The following is a 26,304-nucleotide window of genomic DNA, read 5'->3' as shown; positions in this document are numbered from 1 at the left end:
TAATAAGCAAATCTGTAATGTTCTTAAACAGATAACTAAAATCAATAAAACAGTTATCAAAATCTTCAGCATTATTATACCAATGGCAAACCTCAACGTGATACAATGCACATAGTCTTTTCTGTCCTTTAGGAAGGGAAAGGTTGATTGAGCTATAGATAGGAATAAGCAGTCAAAAACTATAGCTAATGAAGAAAGCAGTGACCAACAAGGCAATTCTGGGGAGTGAGCTACAGTTGGAAGGAGCAAAAGGCAGTTAGGTGACAAAAAACACTGTGAGAGTGACACCAGAGCATCTCTGGAAAAAGGAATTCCTCTGATGCAAGATAGTAAAGGCACTTCCCAGTGAAAATGGTAAGAAAAACACCTGCACATACTCTCAGAAGGTGAAAGTGCTGCAAAGCTCCCTGTTATATGAAGCAACCTCTGGTCCCCCATCCTGTCCATGAAGCTGCTGTACTCCTCCTCATTAGTTTCCTGGGAATTTCACCATGTTACCAACTTATCCATAAAACACCAATTCCAAATGAAAGATTTCTCCAAGGAAACCCTGCTCTTTCTGAACTCACCAACCACAGTAATGCTGCCAAGACACAAAGAATCTCCAGGAGCACATTGGCATTTCCTCTGGACAAGCAGAAGTGTTTCACCAACAGCTCCAGCAGAACCTTTCCAGGGAAACTGTAGGGCTTTCTGTGAAATCACCTGTGCATCTTGTTAATGCTCCACCAGAGAATAGCTGTGGTGGGGCATGCAGCCAACTGCTCACAAAATGCCCTCACTCAATTTCTTCCTTTCTGTATTTGCCTCTCTGTCTTAGATTTCCCATTACAGACCTCCTTTTTATTCTCAGAGTCTATGGAAACAAGCTGAAGCACCAGTAGGAAAAAGGCTGAAAACCAGTTATCAACCTCAGCCTTCATCATCCCAAGTCTCTGTTGAGGCAGTACTGTAACAGGATTAATCTGAACGTTTCTTGGGTGGGGGGGCAGTTATTCCCCTTACCTCTCAAGCTCTAGATTTTGCTTCCTTGATGTCTCCTTGAATAAAACTAAACTACTAGCTCATTCATGCCTCAGGTCCCTTCCCTATTTTTCTACCACTCCACAATATCTGGAAAATGAGAGCCTTCTCTTCGATACACAAACTAAACAGGGACACAGGAAACTGGACTCCTGGAAACAGACAATAAATGTTCTCCAGTTACCATCATACTTACTGTTCAAGATAAACTTTCCTTTAATTAGACACACAGCTGGGAACAAACTGAGAGCTCACTGAGCCCACCTTGACAGCACCCTACACCATAGCACATGCTGCATCAGTCGTTACAAGTCACAACCCACTGACATTTCTCGTAAGCTGTGCGAATGCCTGTTTCAGTAACATGAGCTTCCAGGCAAACAAACAATCCACCTCCTTCATATCAAGTACGAACAGGCTAACACTGCTGCACCTACGGCAGCACATTCGGGCAAGATGCCCTAGTTATATGCATTAATAGATGAAAAAATGTATTTCAATATTGTACTCAGGGCTGGTCGCTCTCATATCGTGTTTACTTCAGGCATCCATGGGGAAAAAGAGTAGAGAGGACAAATCAATACTTTTTCTGAAGCTGCATGATGAAAAAATAGTTTTAAACTTTCCTGGAACATCTCCCTCATTCAGACCTGGCTGCTGAGACCACAACTGGAGATAATTTCTGTGCCATGGCAATGCCACGAACTCAGCTATTTGCCATGCAGTGTCTCCAGTGAGCAGCTCTTTCACCCAGCTGAGAAGGGCCCTGTCTTCAAGCATCCCCAACTCCATGACAGGTGAAGCAGAGCCACGAACACATTTTCAGATGATCCTTGCCCAATGCACATGGTACGACAGCAAAACAAAAGCAAATGGTACAACTTATTCCGATTTTTTTTTTCTCTTTCTTACTACTTGATGGCCATGTCTCTGCCACCACGCCAAGTTCCCAGTTCCAGAGGACCACGTTATTTTAATAGTCTGTGTTCCAACGCAGGCAAATGCTTCAGTGGTACAAGGCAACTGGCACCCAACACTCACAGATTATGCAACCAGGGTGAGAAGAAAACAATCAAAGGTTTAAAAAAACAGTAGCCAGTTGACAGCGTTTCAGCCTCCCCTTAATACCATCATTTGGCTTAACATTATACTATTGAAAGGTAAAATGCAGTACCCCAGGAGTGAACGTTGCAAGCCTTCAGGTCTGTGATGAGTGTGGGCGTCCCTTACACAGTATGTGCTAGGAGGGAAGCCGGTCTGGAATGAGCAGGGGTTGTGCAGTAAGGTATGCAATTCTCATGCACTTGTGTGGTTGTTTTTACCTTTGCTGCCAAGACACATACAATAACAATTTTATAGCTTTCCTGAAAAGGAAAAAAAAAAAAAAAAACAAAAAAACCCCGATGTCTACAGAGGCTCCAGTTTATGCAAAATGCTGCTGCCAGGATTTTAACTCACATGAGGCAGATGCAGATTCAGAGTGTCACTCCAGTCTTGACGGAGTTACACTGGGCTCCCCTGTTAAAGAAAAAAATCAGACTGATTTTAAAACTGCAACAGCTCTGTGCCATGTGGGACTGTATCTGCTGGAGCTCTGTCCTCTGGTAAGTTCAGAAGCCGGCCTGGCAGCTATTCCAAACACACTTAAAACTGATTTATAGAGGAGGCACAGTTGGCAATGGTGCATCCTGCAGGCAAAATTCTGTCCTCATATCCACAAAGCAGTCTTAGATTGTCAGCTCAGTGATAACTAGGAGGAAGAGGCTACAAGCACATTGCCCAAGTGACACAAACCCTTCAAGCTTCTCTCAGACACAGAGCAACTGGTTCAAGAAAGGGTCTCGTGCTCTTTTTGGGGCTTCGCTATTATTGTCCATTCCTCAGTCAGTGACGGATTACTCTTTTCAGGGCACTCACTTGCTTTCACACCATAAAACGCCTGCACATGTCAGCACAGGAGACTCAGGAGATTGAGTCAGGAGCTACTCTGGGAATCTGAGAAGAGAATTTTGCCCTACATCTGAAGAAGCTCCCAGCGAGAGCCTCGCACACTGGGTCAGTCTGATGTAGCACATCTGAATTCAGTTGTATACTTCAACACGCTTACACCTGGGCTTTTATGTGCAAAGCATTGAAGGATAAACTGGTACCAAATCTGAAGATAGTGCTGCACTGTACTGCAGTGCACTGGTTTGGAAGCACACAGAGTAAAAAGATCAGACCTATTCTGCAACTCACAGATATGCACAGAGTGATCAGAAATAACTTTGAGATCCAATCTGCACTAAACACAAAGCTGAATGAGTTGGAATGATGTTCCAAAAAGGACCCACAGAAGTATGCAGACCTCCTGGAAGGCTCCTCTGGAAATAAGTGTTTCAAGTCTGTTTTGTTTCAAAATGAATAGGGGAAGGCTGTGGTGCATGTGATAGCTCTGTTTAAGCTGCAGGAAGGAGAAAGCCCTTCAAGGGCTGCCCATTTCTTTCCTTATTCCTCCTCCATACACACAGAGATTTCAAACTCAGGCAGGGCAGCTTCTCATTGAAGATGGACCATGGTTTCTTCCAGGGCTTGTTGATGCTTCTTACAAACTAGTCATGGATCACAGGAAAGAAGCAGGAGCTAAAGTTACAATAACCTCTTTTTGTGCTGCTTCAGCCATGTCACTTCTGTGAGATGTATCTGTTGTCTCAAACTGCACGCTTCCAAGTCAGTCCTGCCTAACCCTTTTATTTCTGACCACTATGGATTTAGAACTGGTAAAAGCCCTAAATTGAGAACAGTGACAACACACTGATTTCCTACACCACTGAGGCAGCTTTGAGGAAGCAGCTCCTCATTGCCAGCACCCTGGTTTAGGAAGGGAAAGATGAGCTCAGGAGGTTGCTGCAGCAACATCAGAAGCCCACAGAGTGAGTAGCTCCTCTGGGGAGAGAGGCAGGGCGAAGACTACTAAATGATGACCTGAAGTCTCATTTATCCCAGCCTCCAGTTCTTCCCCTTCTGTCAGTCTCTTTTGCCAGTGTGCTCTCCTATGACGTCCTAGCATCTCCTGAAGGAGTTTCATCCCTTCCATCAGCCAACTCCTCGCCTGCCTTCCCTCCTAGCTGGAAGCTGAGAGCAGCCCAGGGGAAGGTGCTCACAGTGCCCCCCGAAACACCCCTGCAGCAGCGGGGGTCTTCACGGGAGCTGCTGCTTTCTGCAGCTGGTGCATCACTTGCTCTGATCCTCTGGGCACATACGAGCTCACCTCTGTCCTCATGCAGGTGCTGAGAGCACTGACTGTGCGTGGGCTTCCCAGTCCTTGGCCCTGGCCACCGAGAGTCTCTTGGGAATTGAAACACCTCAGTCTACCCCCACTGTTTTGGTTGGCAGATGAAACTAATTGGCTTTTGACTTTCAGGTGTTCCGATAAGATCAGTATTTCTCAAACTGGAGGTGATGACCTCCTCCAAAGGGTTGCAAAAAGCTTTAACAAACACTCAATCTTCAGAAGTTTTACCCGCTATCTGGGTTCTCCAGAGGTCACACAAAGACAGATAAGGCAAAAGGTGAACAGATAATGCAAGGGGTTTAGCCTTTTCTCTGAAGCACAGGAAATGCAGCCCAATTACTTTGTGTTAAGTATTGAAGAAATGAAAGTAAAATAACTAGAAACAGGTTATTTCAGTTGCTGCTTATTCTCCAGCAAGTAACGCATGCAAATCAGGCACCTGGGGACATCTATGGACAGGTGGTCAGCTAGTATCCAGATTTATATACATCTCAGGCACAACATGCATAATTAAGCTTGTGTAAATACATTTCAGAAATTACACAAGCCTGACTTAAAGAGCAGGATCAAAGTGCTGCTCATTTTAAATGTTGATCCATATTCTGAATTGCACCACAAATAATGCAAGTGCGTATTAGAAATACATCTATATCAATGTTGTGCTGACAAAAAGTGCTTAATTAAAGCCTTGAGGACCAAGATCCCCTTTTACAACCACATCCCCTATAAAAGTACAAGTAGCTACATTGCCTCAACAATGTATTTCAAATGAGATTCTAGACTAGTGTCACAAAATAGGAGGGATCTATCACCAGAGCTCTCCATTTTGTTAACATCTCCTCCGCACACAGCCGCAGAGCTGGGCATTTAGTGCCAGCTACCAACAGGATGTTTGTGAGAGTCACTCTTCTACGACCAACCAGGCCTCTGACTATTTCATGCAAGCACCAAATACTCATTCCCTGGTACTTCTGACCACTCAACCTGCAACTCCAGTGAGAATCCATTGGGAAAGGGTGAGTGACGAGTCCTGGAGGTGTTTGGGACACTGGACTTGATTAAAAAATAAACCCCACAGAAGCAACAATACTAATTAAACATATTAGTAAGTGTTGGGCAGACATTTCACATACTGCCATAGTTTGAGGAGAGTTTGTCTCACCTGTAGGGCCAGAGGTCTGAGGACGCTCAGAATTAACCAGGTAGTGAAAAATGCTATCTGACCTCTATATACTGACCCTCATTTCAGGTTATCTATTATCTTCATAACCCATTACAGAGCAATGCCAGTTTTCATATACAATTAGCAAATAAGAGGATTTATGCTCTAAAATACTAATGACTTCAGCTTCTGTGTTATGAGGTCTTTTCTAAGAAGGGAAGGTGTTGTCAGGCACTGTCATTGAAATATAATGAAAGGGAAATGGTAACATTTCAAGCTATGCTGCCCTCTGTGTTAAAACAATTAATTACTTACACAGGAAGGAATCTGAAATGTCACGTTTAAGTTTCTCACCTGGGTGTTAGTTTCCCTTCAGTTTTCATTGCTCAGCTCAGACAAGAGCCCAGACACACTCCTGGCTTGCACAGCCTGGCAGGGTGCTGCCATTTTGCACTGGAAACAGGGCAGAGGATTTTCTTTTTCATGAGAACTGGAAACCCTGCGGAGATACCTGCACTGCAGGAGCCTCCACACGAACATGCTCAGCTGGCTTGGCAACACCAGGAGCAGGGGTAAGCACAAACCTCCAGCTCCTATTGCCTTGCATTTCTCTTTCCAAAGCCCCATCAAGTGTTACTTCAACTTCTGCCATGGCTACTACAGACATTTCACTTCTCAGCATCCTCACCAGACATGAAGGAAAAAATGGACACTCCTGTTTAACACTGTGGTTGCATACAGCACTGGTTTCAGTTCAACTCTGCCCACGTAAATACGTGCCTGCTATGTGCCTCCCTGGGTGCAGGGAATGAAGCCCTGCACGTTTGTACTGTGCTGACCCGGGAGCTCAGTGCCTGTAAACAAACTGGTGAAGCAGTAAACGTGCCTAATTGTAACCACAAGAAAACCCAAATGAAACCCCCGGGACAACTCCTATATTTTCAATTAGGAACGTGGTGATTCACTGACTTGCCATTTGCTTATGGACTCAGCTGAACTGTGACCATAAAGGATTTGTCTACGGTCAAAACATGTTGAAAAACAGACCGGAACAGATCCCAGTTCTCTTGACTCTTGGGGTTTGATTTTAACCACTAGACCATAAATAAAAATTCATTGGTTTATGCAAAGCAGAATTGTAGTATTTCAGCCTATATTTAAATTGCATTTTCATAGTACCAAACAAACAAAATGGGTAGCAACAGTATGTTTTGTTTCTTTGAATTCACTCAATTTTTCAATCTGAAATGAGAAGAAACTGCCACCATATTGATCATAATTTTCATTTATCTAAAGAAACCTTTTCAAACACAGAAGTGTTCTGTGCAGTAAGACAAAGCTGAGCTTTAAGCACACTTCGGTATTTAACGTACCTTTCCTATTCCATTAGAAATTATGTATTTGTAGTGATCAGCAAACAAGATCTTGACAAAACCTGCAGGTGCGTCCCAGGATATTTTTGTATGCTTAACACACAAGCTGCTCTGCCATGCATGAACAGCCAGATCTTGCACTAAGCCTCTTGTGGCCACAGATGTTTTTGACAGTAAATCTGATAACAGGAAGCAAGGCAAGAGTCACTAATCATCAGAGGGTTGAATCTATTGCATCTGAGCTTCAGTGGCTCCCCAGCACCCTTTTCTGACAATACCAAATATAGGGTTCTGGGTGGAAACCAGCACACACCTATAGAAAAGCACAAAGGCTTTGCAGTCCCCAACTGCAGCAGTGCCCATAAAGCAGCTGTGCACCCAGTCTGTAGCCTAAGAGCAATGGAAAATTCCTTACCTCTAATGTTCCTGAAAACATCCCCAAGTGCACAGCACATCTTTCAGCTCTAAAACCTCTAACCTGGAACCGTATCAGCTCCTACTCTCCCACTCTGCATGCTAAAAGGATCTGTAAAGACAGGATTTGTTGTTGCTTCAAGGACTGACACAGTAGTGTATGTTCAGCTTGGCTCGGAATTGCTGGGTCTACACTTCAGGTTGTTTTTATTGCTGCGTTTCTACTTGTTGTAAAAACAAAAGTGTTGTCAACCATCATCAGCTTTAACTCTTCCCAAAGCAGGCTTATCAGTGCTTTCATTGGTAAATTCCAGATATTTTTAGCTTGCTGCTGCTGCTCTTTGTTTGCCTTCAATGTAACAAAGATTTGGGCTGTTTGGATATGCCTCAGAGCCTGGCAAAACAGAGCTTAGTGTTGGAAAGATTTCTTCTGCTGAATAAAAATGCATGGCTTGAGGTAACAACAACAGCACTGAGGTCACATTTTGCATGTTGAGAGAAGCAATTCAGACAGACTCTACATTTCCAGGAAACTTCCGTTTGTCTATTTTAATAGTTGACATAACATTCCTTTGCACTGGAATAATATTTTAAAGATAACTACACAGTCACCTGCTCCTTTATAGGAATTTTTTATGGTTTCCCTGACACAAGAGAATCTTTTTTTGTGCTTAACAAGTGGCCTTCAGAATTTACCTCTCTCAGATACAGCCCACTGGGAGTCATAATCCCATAATGGAAATATCCCTGCATTTCCATGGAAACAAACTGCTGTGCCAAAATATGGGCTTAGTTCTTCAATGAAGAGTTCTGAACAGGGAAGAAATAGTTGCATGGGATTCGTGTTCAAACATAATTTGCTAGCATCTAGAAATATAAAGAAAATTACTTAAAGGCATAGTAGCCATTTATATCTAAGGCATTATTCTGATGTATCAGTGTCCAAACAGATCCACCTTCTTATTTCTCTCCACATTCACTTAAGAGAGTGAGTCTCAAATGCTATGCATTTGCTTAACAATGTGCACCTGGGCTTCTATGTAGCACAGGTGCTCATGCTGTCAATAAGCCACATACATAAGTTTTTCTGGAGTGTGCTAAAATAAGGCATTCACAAAGCAATAGCACACGTGATCTCAGAGTTAAAGCCTTCTAGACTCTCAGCTTTGGTTCTTCCTACAAAGTAAGCTGTTAGTGTCATCACAAGGGTATTTGCAACTTAATAGTACTTCTGTTGTGGTATTAAGATTACTAGATAAGAGGGTCTACTAGAGTGAAAAAATACCTCCGTATTTCCACTGGCCATTGGTATACCAACATCCTGACCCGGCTTGGTGTTATTCTCATGTTTTTAAGAGCAAGAAACCAGAATATAGCAACTTTTGAAACTTTCCTTACACTGTGAAGATTTGTTCTTTCAGCAGCATCTGTCTAATGCTGATTCTTCAAGAATCCACAGACAGCAGATTACCAGTTTGTCAGCTGGTGATTTACTGGGATAGAGCAAGCAACACATGCTTTCTCCACTCCTCATTCCCAATGCCAGCATGTGAGATCCCACAGCTCCAGACCTCAGTTTGCGCATTACACAGCTTTAAATGGTCAAACTCTGAAGAGTAGCAACACAAAGAGAGCAGGGACAATAGCTACTCCAGCGCTGCACTGGTATTTGAAAAAACATCCAGTTCAAAGCATACTAGGAACAACTTAGCTTCTCCGTCTGCCTTTAGCTTTAAAACACTAATGGCTAAACCAGCCTCTGAAATCTGCACCTGTTAAACTGGAAATGTGCAAATGTGAAAATGCAGACAGCAGATGTGCAATAGTCAAAGCATCTCTCATTTTTTTGCTATGACAGTTTGAAGGTTACTGTTGTCACATCTACCAATTCCTTTCTCTAGCCACTGTACTATTTCTGTGCGACGCAAAGAATTGTACTATCCAAAGAACTGGGAAAGAAGCGAAACTGCTTATTATCTCCCCAAAAGAGCCTCAAAGCCTCTAGTCCTTACATCATGATGAAATTAAAGACAAACCTTTAACCTAAGCAAAAGAGCTTTGTTAGAACATTCCTATTGGAATCCAGTACCAATAAACAGACAATAACAGTATCTGAGCAGAACAAGTATTTCCTTGTAGTTGCTTACATTACAAGCTCAGCAACTTGTTTAAGTATTCAGTTCAATCTTTCATGTATAAAACTGCCACATTTGTATGTTGTTCTTCATCTGTGCAATCCAGAAATTTTTTAAACTCATTTCTCAGTTGTGGAAACCGAAACACAGAAAACTGATGCAACTCAGCTACAGTAAATATACTAGATCAATTGAAGAACCAGTTGTCAATTCAGTGGCCACCTTTTCTCCCAGACCACATGCAGCAACAAGCCAATCCTACCTTCTGGTTGAGTTGTGTTGACTCTTTTCAGGAGTCAATAGGTAAAGAAAAATATGTCAAAAATAAGATGTGGGTGTGAAAAATTTCCCACTCCTCCAAACTGCAAGGATGGCTTAGACACAAACGCCTACTTGAGGAAGGGGCAAAACCTGTTTATGTATGTTGCACTTTGGAGTAAGTTGGGAAAGACTAAAGATGTAAAGGGACATGCTACAGCTGAAAACATAAGCAATTTTGCAATAAAATCTTTACAGTGCACCAAATTTTGGCATTAAATTGGCAATGTTTCCATGACACAGGCTATATTCCAATCAGATTATTTTGTATTAATCATATTTGCACATAATAAACCCAGTATTTTTCAAGCCCCATTTCCCCTTCTTTTTTATTGAAAGAGTTTTCAGCAGCCAATTACAATTTTATTATTGATTTCTAGAGAATGTGGAAGCAGCAGTGATTTAAGTACAGGAAAAGCATTCCAAGTGAGAGCATCCTGCCTACTGATACTACATCTTAGCTATGTCAGAGATAGAAGATAAAACTTTCAACAAGGCCATAACTTTTGGAGAAGGAGGGTAGTCACAGAGGAATCTTTTCAAGCACAACTGAGTTTGTAATTCTTACTAATTCCCTCAACTGCCAATGGTCCGGTGTGAAATTACAGGCAGTTGGAGAACCCCATTACTTTAGCCCTGCTCCTGTCAAGGGACATCTATCCATCACCTCATTGTGCAACCTGTCCCATTTGAGACATAGTAATGCCAAGGCCTCCTGCATTATTTGTATCCAGACCTACTAATTACAGGTGTAGCTCACACTGAGAAGGACACAGGCAAATAAAATGCTGTGTGAAACTAATTTCTCTGCTACATTTCCAAAGGGCCTCACCAACTCCTAGTCTCAGGTGAATGTTGCAGTGAAGACTCTACTAAGATACCTTTATCTTTCTGCAGTTTGCAGTAAACACAGAGAAAGCTGTGAATCTTCTGCATTATATGAAACATTTTCCTCTACCAAAGCATGGGCAGTTTTGACAGTACTAGTAAAATAGGAAGACAGATCAGAATTGTTACTGACTACTGGTCTTCTAGACAGTCAGGATGAATAAGCAGAGATGAATCATTTGGATAATAAAAGAAACTACTTGCAAACAAAAATGCCCTACAAAAGGACCTGCAAATCTCTCTAACTTAAGGATTTAAACAGGAATTTTTCAAAAATTCTCAGTTCTCCCCTGACAGTAAACACAGCCCTTCACGGGTACTGGCAGATCCTGGTGTAACACCATCACTTTCCAGGCAGCAAGGGAATGCCAGGGAGTGGGCACGGGCCTTGCTCCCTGGCTGGCAAGCAGCAAGGTCAGCAGCAGAGAATGAAGGGCTGCTGCGGTGACGGCTGCATAACATCACAGAAACTTGTCTTAACCTTGGCTAACAACAAGGGCTGAAATAGCTGATGACTCTTGCTTGCGTCAAGCTGTCCAAGATTTTAAGTAGCAACTGTTTAACTACACACACAAACCAGAGTCAACCCTGCTGTTTTTCCTGCTCCTTCAACTTTCCTCTCAATAACACCTAGCTTAAAAGAAACACTCTTTTATGTACTAAATATGATTCACTAACACAAGCAAACCAAACAGATTGAATAGGAAGGGGACAGTCAGCTTTATACACAACACAGATTTCTAAGCCTCTAGTATTAGTGTATCCGGTGTGTAAATGTAGGGAGACTTGGGAGTTTCCATACAGGTAAGAGATCTCTTTTCCACCATGAGGATGTAACAGCAATCCTTGATAGGAGAACAAGGAATCTAAAACCTGTGAGGGTTATTTCAGTTTGCTTTCATTTTATTTTGAGCTCAAGCAGTCAAATTAAGTGGCTACAAATTCAGCAACTGAATGTCCTTAATTTCTCAGACGAAAAGGCTAAAACCTTCAGGCTCTTTTCTTCAAGACAAAAAGCCTCATTAACAGTATTTCTCAACGCTATGCAAGGAAAGAGACAAACACAATGAGGGAACATAGAAGTTATTAGCAAGAATATGAAGTTTAACTTAATTTTGACTTGAAAGCAAACAAAATCACTGTGGCAAGGCTGTATCAAACAGCCTTGAATTTTTTCAATTCTGAGTTAAGTGGTCCTTTAATTTAATAAGGCTAAGAAATCCTACCCTATAAAACAATGCATGAAATCGTATTTTATGTGCAATGTAACATGATGATACTAAAGCTGCTGTCAGTTGGCAAGCTGACATTCTCAGTCATGCTAGCAGTAGAACACATGATCACTGCACCATGTGTGTAGTAGCTGTTACAATGTATTTAAAGATGGAAATTCCACATCCCTACCAAAATTAGATTATTCTAGACAGAAAACAGTGTTATTGTAAGTAGGTTTGTGTCCTTAAACTCATAAAGTACAAAACAAAACTGTCTCAAGCTTCTAAAGTTCAAAATAAGTCAAGTGATTCTGACTTCTCTGGTACTGAACCACTTCCTAAGCAAGACTTTTGGTGCTACCAGTGGCCACTGATTTGGGAAGAAGAAAGAAGATTGACACTGTGTTTTCTTTTACTGATACCACAGCCTCATCTTCGCAAGACAGGTAATTCAAGGTGTTCCAAAGTAATCATTCTTCTTCTTTGATGTAAAAGTGTATGACTGTCAGCTGTGGGATGAATGACATCAGTTTATTTCTGATGTGAAAGTTCACAACAGAGAGTGGGGAAAGGATGTGGCATATAGTTTTTGGTAGGGTCAGTGGCTCTGACCACCTTCAATCATTGAATATGAAGACTGTGCTTGGGATATTTGTAAACAACTTTAAAGAACAGTGACTTCACAATATCTGAAAGTACAAATGCAGAAAACTCGATGAGGAGCTGATGACACTGAGATGCTTCCGTTCTTCTTCCTTGGTCCATTTACATGTCTTGAATGGTCTCCAAAACGCTTCTGCTCAGCATGCACCATCTGGTATGCAGATACCATTTCCAGATGTTAAATTACAGATAAACTAGCTTTTTACATTGTTTTTTCTCTTTTAATCTAGACAGTAACATGTCCATGTGAAAGAGTATGTAAGGGATAATGTGCTCAGATAGAAAACATGACAGGGTCTAATGAATGCACTACAACATATTAATGTAATACTTTACTTGCCCCACTTCTTCATTATAATTTACAATTAATTAATTATAATCATAATCATATTCTAACACTATACCCTTTAAAGTCCCTGCAATGAATAAGTAATTTTTCTTCTATGCTACAGTTATATATAGCAAATAATGGTCAGATAACAAAAGCCCACATGGAGAAGAAAGGACGATTCTGATACATAAGAAGACAAACAGGTCATTCTGTACATTCATTTCCCAGTCAAGTGAAAAAAGGGAAATCGTGCTTACCTGGCATAATGCTTTTCATCTGCAAAAGGCTTTCCAACCTAATTACATTCTCACAACTCCTTGTAAAATGATCCACAACCATTATCTCTGTTGTACCATGGAAAAAGTCACAGGACAGCAGCTTATCCCAGAGCAGTCCGGATTTCCAGGTTTCTGCTCAGACCACATCTCATTTCTTTTTCTGCACCATACCCTGTCATTCAACTCCGCTGAATGCACTGACTTCGCCTACTTAACTGTAGCACAGTGATCTTCCATCCTTGGAAGCCCCAGGTTTCCCTGTCCCTGGGTGCTATTTTAGGATGCTTGAAACATTCACCTTTTTCCCTCTCATCAAACCAACACATCTGCTCTGCATTTACAGGAACAAGCAACATTTGAGTAAAATGAACAGTTGGAGAAGTGAGGATAGTGCTGAAGCTCTCCTGTCAGGATGAAAGTTAGCAACACTTCATGCTCCACACCAGCCCTGCTGGGATCACCAGAGTCCTTGGGAAATGCCACCAGTTTGCAAAAAGCACAGAAGTTGTTTTTCTGTTATGAAACCCCCAACTTTTTTTTTTTAAGCATTTGTTCTTGAACAACTGTTTTGCACTCCTTAAAGGCACTGCCACAAGGCTGTCACAGCTGGGAAACACAAACACCCAAAGCACGTGCCTGCAGTCAGATCCAGCAGTTTAACAACCGTACACTTCATGACTTAAAAAGTGGCAGGAACTTTAAACAGATGTATAAACAAGGTGCTGAACAACCAAACCTTTTATGCATAACTACTGCCTCATGCATAACTGCCTAAAAGAACAAAAGCAAGTGATCTAAATATAAACTGCAGCTACCTGTCACAGCCTCCAAAACTTCTCCTTGCAGCACTGTGTTGAACCATGAGCACTGGGAAACCTTCTTGCCCTTTGCTTAGCCACTGACCCTGGTTCCTGTGACCCTCACACTGTCACTAGCCACATTACTCATCTCTCATTCCTTCTCAGTAGGCACAGTAACTAGATGACCATACCTGGCATACTGCATTAACCTATTATTAGGTGAACCTGACACTCTACCTCACATTTTCTCAGTTTATATTCACAATTCTAAATTGAAATATCAAGGGTGATAGGAACTTTTTATCCATAACCTTGGAAGTGGTAATGAGAAAGAAGGCAGGATTGTATGTGACATCCTCAGTTACAGCCTCTGTGGTACTATAAGCTATGAAAGTAGATGTGGATTTTTTATCTCTTCCTTCCTTCAAATACATAACATCATGCAAGTCTGCTTATGCTGAGAATGGTAACTCTACCCCCCTTTCATCAAAAATCTCAGAGAACTTGCCTGTCGAGTATTTAAAAGATGGAGAAGTCATGTAAAAAATTGTACGAAACTGAAGTCTTATGCAACCTCCCAAAGGCTGTCTGCCATAAAGAATGGGCAAAGCGTTCTAAATTAACTTGTTCAGCTGACATGAGACACTCCTCCTGCCTTGCCTCTTTTTAAAATGAGTCACTGATGTGGCCAACCAAGGAGTGGGAAATAGGAAAACCTACTCGGTAATGACACTCCCAGGAGAACCTGCTGGCTAAAGGTGTAGCCCACGATATGCACCAAGGATAAAATAAATCACCTCATTATTCAAAGCCAAGCTTGCCCAGGGGCAATATCAAAATATAGTGGAATCTAAGGAAGCAATTAGATTTATTAAGCTTTTGTTTCCTTGACATCCATAATCACTTGAAACTGTACTACAGCAACATGGCTTGTGATCAAATACAGCTTACAGGTAATACATTTAAGGGAAACATCTAAAATGAAAGTGCAATGAATAGTGAACGATATATATTTGTTAATAGAAGAAGCACCTGCTAACTGGAGTAGCCCAACCAGTAACTGTTTTTTGCTCAACAAGAGGCAATATTCCAAACTAAGTCAATGACAAAAAAAAATTAAGATACTCACCAGCAAGTGTATAATCCATATCAAAACCAAAACACTTTATCTTTTCCATGGCTAAACTTCTGTTTACAAAGACCCTGTAAAGAAAGAAGAAATTGAGACATAGATATAAGCATTTTCAAAATAATCATGGTTGAGAACAAACACATTCTGCCAGCTGTCAGGATGTCTGGCTCTCTCAGGTCAAAATCAGAAAATATACCTGAAAATGGACGCATGTTTCATTTTTTGCCATGAGTTCTCCTGAAGCAAAGTCATGACTTTTCAGGGTTATTCTAATTATTAGTATGCTATCTAAAGACCTACACGCATGCATGCACATACACACACAGCCTTGCATGTGACCTGAAAAAATTCCTAGGAATAGAAGTGCAAGATCTCCTGAAGCAGAATTCAGAGCTCAAGTGAGAGCAAACTGGAAGCCAAAGATAGGAAGCAAAACAATTTGCTTGATTAAAACAAATTATTACAGAGAAGTAACAAGGAAAGGAAAAGAAAAGATTTCTGTAAATAAATTCACAGCATTTGAGCACTCTTTGGAACTATATCTGGAAATTCAAAGCAAAGCTAAACAGATACATTTTCTCATTTATATCAATAGCATTAAAAACATTTAATAAAGCTCTGAAAAACAGCAACTGAGGTAAATTTTCATCCACAAGTATATGCTACTTCTATTGTGGAAATTTTTCTTTTTATTTATAACTCCTCTACAACTCCTCGACAAAAATACTATTTTTTAAATTTCACTTTTACTATTAATGCTTATTGCAGTAAGAATCTAAGCTGAATACTTCCAGGCCCTCTTTGATGATAGTATTTTAATACACCATATTCAATTTACTTCAAGTAAGTAACAGGGTAAAGAAATAGGTCAGAGAATACAAAAGCTTTTCTTGCTTCCTTTTCAAACTATTACAGTAACTAAGCTGCTTATGTTTCCCCAGAACTTTAAACCATATAGCAGATCTGTAATTCAACAGGACTTCTCTCCACTGTCTGTCTCATCTGAACTTTAAAAAGGAGAGTCAGAACTCGGTTGCTGGATGGAAACTGAGCTCCCCAACACTGATCTTGGACAGAAATTCCATGTACTGCTCAAGCTGTGATGCCGAGAAAAAATCCTCCTGTATGAGAAAAGTCCTGGAGCCTTTACCTGTACTCTGATTTCAGTATGTGAAAATTCTCCAAATATTTAACAAGTGCATTGCCCTCAGCAGAGTAATTATCCTCTTAAAAACTGAAATCGGCAGCACAGCTGTGTAGGAGTGGCGCAGGGACAGCAATACAGCAATGGAGACGGCAAGTGCAAAACTAAGCACTTGTACATTCTGAAAAGCTGAAGGAAACGACAGGGAGATTGTGCTCTGCTCGCATGTTCTGGGCAGGTGGCCCCCATTACGTGTTCGTTTAACTGCCCGTGTCAATCCACTGCAGCTCAAATTTTAACAGCAAACTGTTAACATCAAACTATCACACTTCTATGCAAGTCATCTTACCTCATCTCTCACCGACGTGTTCCTTGTTTAGTTCGCAGCAGTCTGATTCATCTACTTGTCTGAATCATATTACACAATTCTTTTAAAGCTTCCCTAGTACAGATGCAATTTTGCTTGGATCTGATTTGACTTCAGAAGATCATTATGTCTGAACCAAGCCTTAAAGTACTGTATATCTTCTTGGACGGCGTTCTAGAAAACACATCTGTGGCTAATTTAACCAGTCACTGGATATTGTTGCTGTTCCACACAAATCCACTTGGAATACAGTTTCTCTGGCAATAGTATACTTTCCCCTCTAACCTTGCACACTCTCTCTGGGAGTCACAGTTTCCTGGCAAAGTGCCTGCCTTTGACAATGGGGCTTGTCACTAAGGGGCCTCAGAGGTTATAGATGACACTCTTTTCTGAGAGATTTATGTATTACCTAAACAAGACAACGTAAGGGGAAAAAAAACCTGGAAACTAGTAAAGAAATGCCTTTGGAAATATGAGATGGTATTGTAAATCACTAAAATTCACTTCTGAAATAGCTGGCTTTTGAGAAGGTGGAGCAAATTATCCGAATCTGCAGTTTGAATCTGTGTTTGTCTTTTAACATCGAGATAGCTCCGATTTACAAGAGGCCAATGCGAAATGCTATTTGGTACTAACTAAACACAGTCTCCTACTTTGTCTAACGAAGATTATTATGTTCTGTTGCTGCTGATGCCAGGAAGCACTATTTAATTAGCTAATTCAAGCACATGATGTCTGATCTCATGTTTGTGCAGTTTGTTTCTGAAAGTGGAGAGCTTTAACCAGGAATAACATACCTCTGGGAGACACTAGCCACATTTTTTGTCTAGCCTGCGGACTCCAATTTTCTTCTTGCCTTTAGGCTTAGCCCCTGGAGCACAGTTTTCTGTCCTGAACAGGACAGGAATAGGAAGGGAAATCTAAAGAAGCTCAGAAGAGCATTTCAGAATTGCAACATTTAGGAACAGTTCCCCAAATAAGGACAAAAACCAAACACTAAGAGGGAGCTGAGTGCACTTATAAAAAGTGTAATACGACAGTGCCTGTGAAAGGCAAAAACAAGGGAGCTGTGACCCAAGAGATCTCTTCCAGTCCAGCCTGCCTATGTTTAGATGATGACGACACCAAACTGACCAAAAACTGTGGAAAGATCTCTAAGCCTCTGACATTTTTTCATTGCCTGCTTTCAGGGTATTTACAAACTGAACTCTGAGACTTAAAAAAAAAAAAAAATAGCAGCACATGTCAACACTGAAGATCTGGAAAAGTTTGCTAAAGGCAATGAAGCAAACAACATCTATTAGCATAATTTTGTTCCAAAATAAGTCTTATGACTAAAACATGAAAATTACTATACCAGCCTCCTGTTGGTAACAGTTGGTGAAGATTTCTCTTTCTCCATCAACTTGTAAATATTGCCTATGGCCTAGAAACCATAAGTGGCAGGGTCTAATCATGCCCCAGCAGTACACAGGACCTAGCAGATTTCAAGGCATCCCACCAACTGATGTGACATAGTAACCACTTTACTCACCAATGCTGGAGTGAAACAGAGCAAATATTTTAAAAAGCTAAAGGCCGCTATTACACAACATGTTCAGGACAGGAAATGAGAACACTTTAACCAATTTAAACTTGGATATGCTTTGATAGATTAAATGGCAGACTAAACAGTGACAAAAAAAAACTGGAACCAATTTCCTTCTCTTGTGAAGGCCCAGCCAGATACTGGGTTATTTTGTTGGCACTCCAGACCTCAGCTTTAAATCTTGATAAAGGAAGATGTCTCACATGCACAGTGCCCTCCTAGACACAAGGGACAAGTACATACTTACAAATATTTACTCCCAGAAGCTGACCAGCTTAATTCAGGGGGTTTACTCAAAGTAGTAAATATCTGCAGTATCCTAGAAACTAAAGATAAAAGCTGAGATTGAATCACCATGGCAGTTTCTGGGAAGAGCCAGGTGCTTCTCAGAAGCTGCGGACTTAGCCCGTTTCAAAACTGTGCTTAGATCCTAATCAAAGGTACATTCAGCCTGATTTCAAGAATGCCTGTCAAATGCGTCAGGTGGCTACAAAAATGTAATGTCTCCACAGAAGACATGGTATAGAGAAATGACAAGAGTTGTGTTTCATGTATATAAAGCAAAACCAACTCTAAGACCCTAAGAACTCTAACCTCCTGAGATAAAAGATCCTCTGGTGTCTAAAGGAAAGGATAACAAGTTTTTTTACAGCTCATCTAGATAAATGAAAATCAAAGAAGCTTCTAGATTACAAACAGCTGAGACAGAGTCAGAATAAGAGGAAAGCTAAAATCACCCAACATTTTTAGGCAAGGAATTTTTATTCTAGAATAATTTTTCCACTTGCCAGGATCAGAATAAATACTACTTTGGTTTCTCCTGATTTTGTTTTTTTCCATTCAGAAAATAATAATTTTAACTAGGAGCACTGAAGTGAAAAATTAAGCTGATCTAAACATTTAACAGCACTCAGCAGTAAGATAAATCAAACTGCAGGCATAGGATGAGAACACCTTCTTCACACCCTGTGCTGAGAGGCGGAGGTAGGTGTTGATTAAATCCAACTCCCCAGCTCCACACCTGTCTGCAACCAGAGCACCTCTTTAAATAGGACATTGCTCTTCTCTTGCCTTTACCTTTCCTTCCTGATGAAAACCCAAGCTTTACATTTCTGCTTTGAGGAATATCCCTGTGAATCTCCCACAGTTTTTCACTCCCTGTGCAGTGTGGCTGGAGGGATCCAAGGTGGCAATGCTTGTGGGGAAGCCAGCTGAGGGACCATATCCAGCCCCGTCAGCTCCCTGAGCCAGCACACAGCGGGGAGGCAGCAGCCTGGACTTGGGGTGGCTTACCCTGGCACAGATCCACACCTTTAGAGAAATGAACTTGAGGAGCTGTTTAAGGGAAACCATGAAGAACATTTCTTCCCTAACAAGTTCCTCCTCAAAGATCAAACCCTGCAGCTTGACCACAGCAGAAGGCTCTCAATGATGACAGTATTTATTTTCTTTTTGAGCCATTCGGATTGTGCTGGATAAGAGAAAAATGTGTTGTATTGAGAGGAAGAAAGAACTGCTGAGCATGCATAAAGGGAGTCACAGAGCCCTGATATCCTCAACACTGCAATTCATACTCTATTATATTTTTACAAGAGAACTGATCTTGGTTTTGTTACTGTTCTTGTCAATCAATTCTGAGACAGGAACCTAAATCCCAACTCTTCTCAAGTAACATAGGAGAGAAGCAAATGCAGAGAGGGAGAAATGTTTTTATTTTATTTGTGCAAAATCTCAAAAGCATTCTATGCCCTGCCATGAATGAAATTTGCATGTATAATATTCTTGTAATATGATCAACAAAATAAGCAAAATGCACAGAATTATACAACTAGGGAAGAACTTGGCACATGGCTCACAACTCATAACAAGAAAATGAAAACGAACAATGTGAGGCGAGGTTTCTGGAACAGAGCACTTTTATAATGATTTTCCAAATGTGTCTAGAAATACCTTGCAGCAAGAAGCAGTCTTTGTCAGGAAAGTATGTTTCACTGGAAATTAAATAAATATAAAGAAACTTGAACAGTACTGAGTAGAACAGCAAATACAGTGGGAGATAGCTAAGCATAACCTACATGTGTGTTTAAAAAAGACTGTGGTGGACAACTGGACTTGAGCCAGCCACAGAACAGGGACTAACTAAGCCAGAAGGCTCAGATTCCTGCTTCCTTAAAGTTTAGCCACTTTGGTTAATCTTCACTTTATGGACAAGTTCCATGTTTTAATAAGCTAGAAGAGTTAAAAAGAAATGAGGGAACTAAATGGATTAACTTTGAATAGCCTCCCGTGTCCAAGTTGCCCACGGCCTCTTTAAAAAGGCTAATAATGAAAAAAAATCCCACTATGCTTACGACAACTGGCTGTTCTCAGTATTACTAGCTAGTCCCCAGATGATGTGTGGCCAGGGGAGATGTCTCACTACATGACATTACAGTTCTAGCTACAGGTGACTTCCACCATCTGAGCAGTGAACTCAGATGAATCCCTCACTGACCTTACTTATGTGACACAAATCACATTAGCAACCTTAAGAAGATACTAATATATATCTTGTTGCTGGGTGCTGGATGCTTTGGTACCTGTCTTAGAGGGGATAAGAAATAAACTGCTTTAAACTACTAAAACCAACGTAATCATTCTTTTGCTAAGTCTTGCCTCTTTAGGCAAGTAATGACCATTCCATATATTATTATTTATCATACTATTTTGGTCTTTTTTGATTTTCAGAGTTCCATGTTATTCCTTCTTCAACCAAAGAGGAATGAATATTCTGACAGGTCAGTATGTTCGTAATCAGATTCAGAGATAGTGTTTGAGCTCAAGATTACTTTAGGCAGATGAAACAGTATCAGTTAGGGGAGACAGAAGAAGGACATCAAAATTTCCTGGCCACTTCTAGTAACATTTCCAACATAGTGCCCTGCAATTTCACAAGACTAACCATCCTTGCACATGAGAGTGACATAAAACTGGAAAATCAGGTTATGACTGGAACTTAAAAGTGATGAGGCTGTATCCAGAAACATGACTATGAGCCCTCTGAAATTCAGCAGGAAACAGATGGAAGGAGATAGCCTTGACCATTTCTGTTTCCATTGTTTGGGTTTTCTTCCCAGGCAACAGCAAAGTGCCAAGAAGTTCACATATGGATTCCATCCCAAAATAACACCCGTCTGCTCTGTGAAACTATTAAGGCTAGGGATCATGGGACATTTTCAATGTAATTTTTTTATTATTAATTTGGCAAGTGTTCTGCTTTCTCATAAGCTCGCCCATTCTGCCGCCTTAACACTCCCTCTCCCTCCTCTCTCCAACCTCCGAAGCACTAAAGCAAAATAAATAGGGAGCCACATGCTGCCCTCCGCTACACACATGCCACCACATGAGTCCAAGGAGGCTGCATAAAGACATATGAGGACAGACCATATCCAGCAGTGCCTACAGAGCTACCTCATTTACAGTTACATGAAAATACCACACATTGCCTATCCAAATATGTCTGATGAAAAGAGAATTTTCAGACTGGTAAAGGTTTTTGTCTCATTTGCCACCTCAAGGAAGGGATCATTTTAAAGAGACTTTGTATAAAGCTACCTAAATAGATACACAGTTTCAAGCCTCATAGCCTAATTTATATAACATTTCCACCTGTTTGCAATCACTGATTGCAGTATCAGTGAAGTGAAGAAACAAGATCACCAGTGAATAGCCAAGAGATTACAAATTCAAACAAACTAAAATACATTTTTAACCCTAGAAATCATTATTGTCATATTAAAGTATATACTGTTTTTTGTACCCAGGATCTCAAGAGTATATTAACAGCTTAAATCACTTAACTCATATTACTACCATAAAAAGCTTTGAAAGCAAATTAAAGCACAAAACTATGAAGCAACTTATTCAATATTCTATGACCGGTCAGCAGGAGAATTAGAATTAGGAATCATGATGCTACACCCCTGTGCTAGCCAGTAAGAAAACAGAGCAAGAAAACAAAACTAAAACAACAACAGAAACCCCATGGTCAGGATGAGAAATCTCAAATTACTCTGATGAAAAATGGTGAAAGCATCCCAAATTCTGTATGCTTAACAAAGAGGCCATCTCAGCCTTACTGCCCTGTTAAGCCAAAACCACAGAATAAAAGTAAATGCAAATACCTGTTTCCTGGATCTTGGTAACTGTCAGTAACAAGAGTGGATAGAACACCAACTTTTTCCATTATTTGCTTTAACTAGATGTGGTTGCTATTTAAACCCTAAAGAGCTATGTGAGATAATCCAGAGGGTGCCTAGAAGTGCTCACTCAAAGTTAAAAAATAGACACTAGGGCAATTTGGTGGCTCAGAGTCAACCTAGTTCTTGCCTAATTACAATCACGTTAAATGACAGTACTCCTCCAGAACAAATGACCTAGTGATTATCCTCTACCCGGAGAAGTCAACAAGCAGTGCATGAGGGAGGTGGCCTCACAACCACACACACTAAGGAAAAGTCACCTAACAGCTACATGTCCATTTTATTTCCGAATTAAAATGTATGTTGCCAATAGCACAGTAATGCAGTATCCTCTTACCAGTGACCTCTGCTAGAGAATGAATAACATCTAGCTTGTATATTAATTCATCTTTAGACCTCACCTCCAACAGGCGCCAACAATGTTGTATAACAAGGTTTGTGGCTGATAGTAACACTAGCTAACTGAAAGTCTTAGCTTAAAGTCATCAGAAATACCCTGAAGATAAAACTCCACCACTTCTCCTCCCCTACAGATTTTTCTGATTCCTGATGTTGCTTTTATGGCCCTTGAGCTCTATAGCATAGCATACACGTTCACATTCACAAACTTTGCTTACTTCATCAATAACCTCAATACTCATTAATTTCTTAAGGAGCTATACAAACTGATCAAAACACCAAGCAAAACTTTTGGGAGGAAAATGGCTATAAATATTTGATTTTGAACATTCTTGCCTATAGCATTCAGACATGATTATGATATAGTCATCATACTCTGAGTCAGTATGCATTATACCAGTTAAACCAGTCTCAGCTGGGATTTTTGCCAACAATATTATATGTTGAACATCCATCCATCAAGTACGATACAATAAGAAGTGCAATACCTGAAAAAACACATTCCTAGTATGAACGACCACAGAAAAATATGACTATTAGAGTGGCATCTTCAGAGCTAATTTTTTTATAAAGTTTTCTATAAGTTTCACGCCCACGAGAACATTATTTTTATTTTTTAAGATAAATTGTTTTGCTTGGATTGGAAACTTTCCCCCTTATTTTATGCTGCTTCAACATTTACAATTCAAGCATATAAAATGTCATAGTTCATGAGAACCAGAAAGTTAAATCAATTGGTCTAGGTATCTCCACTGATATTTAAGTAAGCATGAAGTAAACAAATAGTGAAACAAGTTTTTAAAATTTCAGACTTCAGAAAACCAACAATTACTAGCAGCATTTAGAAAATCTCAATGAATGACTTTGAGCCTAACTGAGCTTCCAACGTTGGTATGAAAAGCTAGCCCCAGTTATGCTCAACTGTAAATATGGCCCAGCTGCCAAGCTCCTCCAGCCTTCCAGGTTGGGCCCATAAAATCAGTGGGACCACCTTTAAGGTAAAAAAAAAAATTATAGTTTTAAATTCAATGTTATTTTTTATTGCTTTTGTTTCTAAGTCACTTTAGATTCACATTTTGAAGGTTTTCTTTAGCTGCTACAAGAGAAAAAGGAAGAGAAATAAAATAACCTTGACAATGAGTGCCTTGTCTTTTGTATCTCTCTTTTTCATAAAATTGGCAGTGCTTCAGCGATATCCAAGAGTCAGAGCATACTTGGACCTCAATGAAACAAATTTACATCCTAGAAGTGATGGCTGTGACCAGCACACACATTCTACATCTGAACAATTATTAAAATACTAAAAAGATATAATATAAAACAACAAGGGGAAATAACTTCAGTTTTACACTATCATATTAAGTCTACACTTATCTTTTAAGTAACATCACATCTGTTAACACCAAGATCACAAAAAATACCAGAAATAGAAATCTGACAGCACTGCCTCTGGAATGAGGTTGCTTCAGATTCTTACAATACTGGATTATCAAAATAACTCCCATGAAACTGGTACACCAAAGCCATTAATAGCACAGATTTATACTACAGTCTTGGCATCAGGTTCTATCATTCTCTCCCGTTCCCTCCCTCTCTCTCATTCCTTCCCTCTGTCTCTCTTTTTAAAAGTGGATAGTAATTTCAAAACAAAAATTTGCCCCGCCCCCTTAATATATTTCCAATGTTGTGCTTTCCATGAAAATCTGAAGTGCTGGCTACATTTCTGCTTAATATATTTTGAATAAGACATTTATAGATTCTAAAAAAGGGTACTTAAACTGTACCACAGACTAATTTTGGACTACCAGAACCCAGCTCCTAGTGGGAAACCCTCCTATATTTGAGTGCACTCTCATCTTCCATAAGGAAATTCTTTCTAAAAGTAATGATTTCTTACATGAGTAAGGGTAAACATGATGAGGACTTGAATGTGTGAGCTCCTAAGGACAAGTACTGCTTCCTTTGGGTCTTGTACAACACTTAACAGACTGTCAGCACCTATCCATAACAAATGTTGAGGAAATATTTAGCAAAAAAAATAAATAGGCCTGACTTCATTTCCATCAGTCTAAATCAGGAGTAACATAATTAAAGTCATAGGTAAAGCTATGACATAAAGGTAAACCTGTCAATGACTTCAAAAAGGTGAAGATTTTTTTTCTAGGGAATGGTATAAAATCCCTCTCTTTTTATGTGATATATATAGTTACATTCATTAGATGTTTCCATATCTGACAACCCAGCTGACACAGAGAGACTCAAATAATGTCTCCACTTAAGACATGTGCCCAAACTTATTCACTGGAAATTGGAAAGCTTCAGAAATGCATCACAGAAGCCATTACTTAGCCTTAGACATTGCAATTTGTACAACCTGGCCTATCATATGATGCTAAGGAGTTTTTCTCTAATTAGATTCCATTTGGAGAATCAAAAGATATCTAACACTTCCAAAACACTTCCTCAGAAATACCACCGTCTATGAATCACAAATGCAACATGGCATTTAAGCAGGAGGTTGGGAAACTTGACTTCTTTTTCTGTTTCTACATCAGACATACGTCTCCCCAACTCCTGCTGAATATACACTGATCGTAACTTCTCAAATTCAACAAGCTAAACCTTGAAGATACACCTCCCACAAACAGAATACTGACAATTACTTGACGCTGTTGTTTTTAACTCCGCAACAGTCCAGACATCTGATAAGGATTTGGATTGCATCCATCTTTTATGCTCTATGCCTGGAACCTTGGGAGCTGTGGGCTAAATTCTTGGTTGAACCAAACGTCCAATGTGAGCTTGTAAAAATAATCTTGTGTCTATACTTTGACTCCCAAACTATAAAATAAGAAGGATAACATTTCTTTTATTCCATACTCTACCTTGTTTATTTAGACTGTAATTGTTCTACAGCAAAGAAGGTTTCAGGCATACAGTTAATCATACTAGGTATAATTCTCAAACACTTAATTTCTGATCTCATTTGATTTCCTCCTTATTCATATGTTTGTGCATTCCAGTGCCTACGGCTATGTTCTCCCAGTGTACACTGCAATAATTACTATAACACTTCTGTCACTGAGTATTTCTTGACTTGAATGCTTCCAACCCAAAATCTAACTTTAATTAATCTTTCAACTGCATTAAGAAAGCACACCCTCCCTCATTCTAGTACATGTATCTCAACTAACTCTATTGTTTGTAAATTCCTGCAGGCCAATACTGTGCTATCTTCTATGTTCTCTGGTACTAATACTTCTGCAAGGAAGGTGAGAATAACCTTTCTGTTTTACCAACAAGCAAAAAAACAAGAAATATGGGGTTTATGCTTATTTTCCTCTGTTTCAGCACTTTCAGTTTTGGGGTAACATGAGCAACTTACCGGTGATAGGCTTCCCGGCGGTACTTTTTCAGAGCATGCCCATCCATGTTTGCAGGGAGATCTGCTGCATTCTGGAGTCGGTCGCTCCATGAGGTTGTCATCTTCAAACGCTTATTTATTTCTGAAAGAAGCAGAAGAGGAAAGCTTGCTCAAGTTCAAGGTTTGTTTCACCAGA

General features: G+C 40.1%; 1 protein-coding gene across 4 annotated transcripts in view; it reads right to left on the bottom strand.

Annotated features, from left to right (window-relative positions):
- The window catches only part of NT5C2 (5'-nucleotidase, cytosolic II), a 62,556-nt gene that overhangs the window by 15,564 nt on the left and 20,688 nt on the right, over positions 1–26,304 (bottom strand). For 2 of the 4 annotated variants that reach the window (XM_042789597.1, XM_042789587.1), the window contains 2 exons: positions 26,130–26,250; positions 15,003–15,076 (listed from right to left, as the gene is read on the bottom strand). In XM_042789597.1, the coding sequence (XP_042645531.1) occupies positions 15,003–15,076; positions 26,130–26,230 (175 nt within the window). In that variant the 5' untranslated portion in view covers positions 26,231–26,250. Of the gene's footprint in view, positions 1–2,481; positions 2,542–15,002; positions 15,077–16,498; positions 16,522–26,129; positions 26,251–26,304 lie in introns of those variants that run through there. The other 2 variants (XM_032988686.2, XM_032988685.2) reach the window with 2 other exon arrangements.

This window comes from Tyto alba, unplaced genomic scaffold (assembly GCF_018691265.1).
Source record: "Tyto alba isolate M040663 unplaced genomic scaffold, T.alba_DEE_v4.0 Super-Scaffold_1, whole genome shotgun sequence".
Taxonomy (NCBI): domain Eukaryota; kingdom Metazoa; phylum Chordata; class Aves; order Strigiformes; family Tytonidae; genus Tyto; species Tyto alba.
The sequence above is the reverse complement of the archived record's forward strand: the minus strand, read 5'-3'. Positions and strand labels throughout refer to the sequence as shown.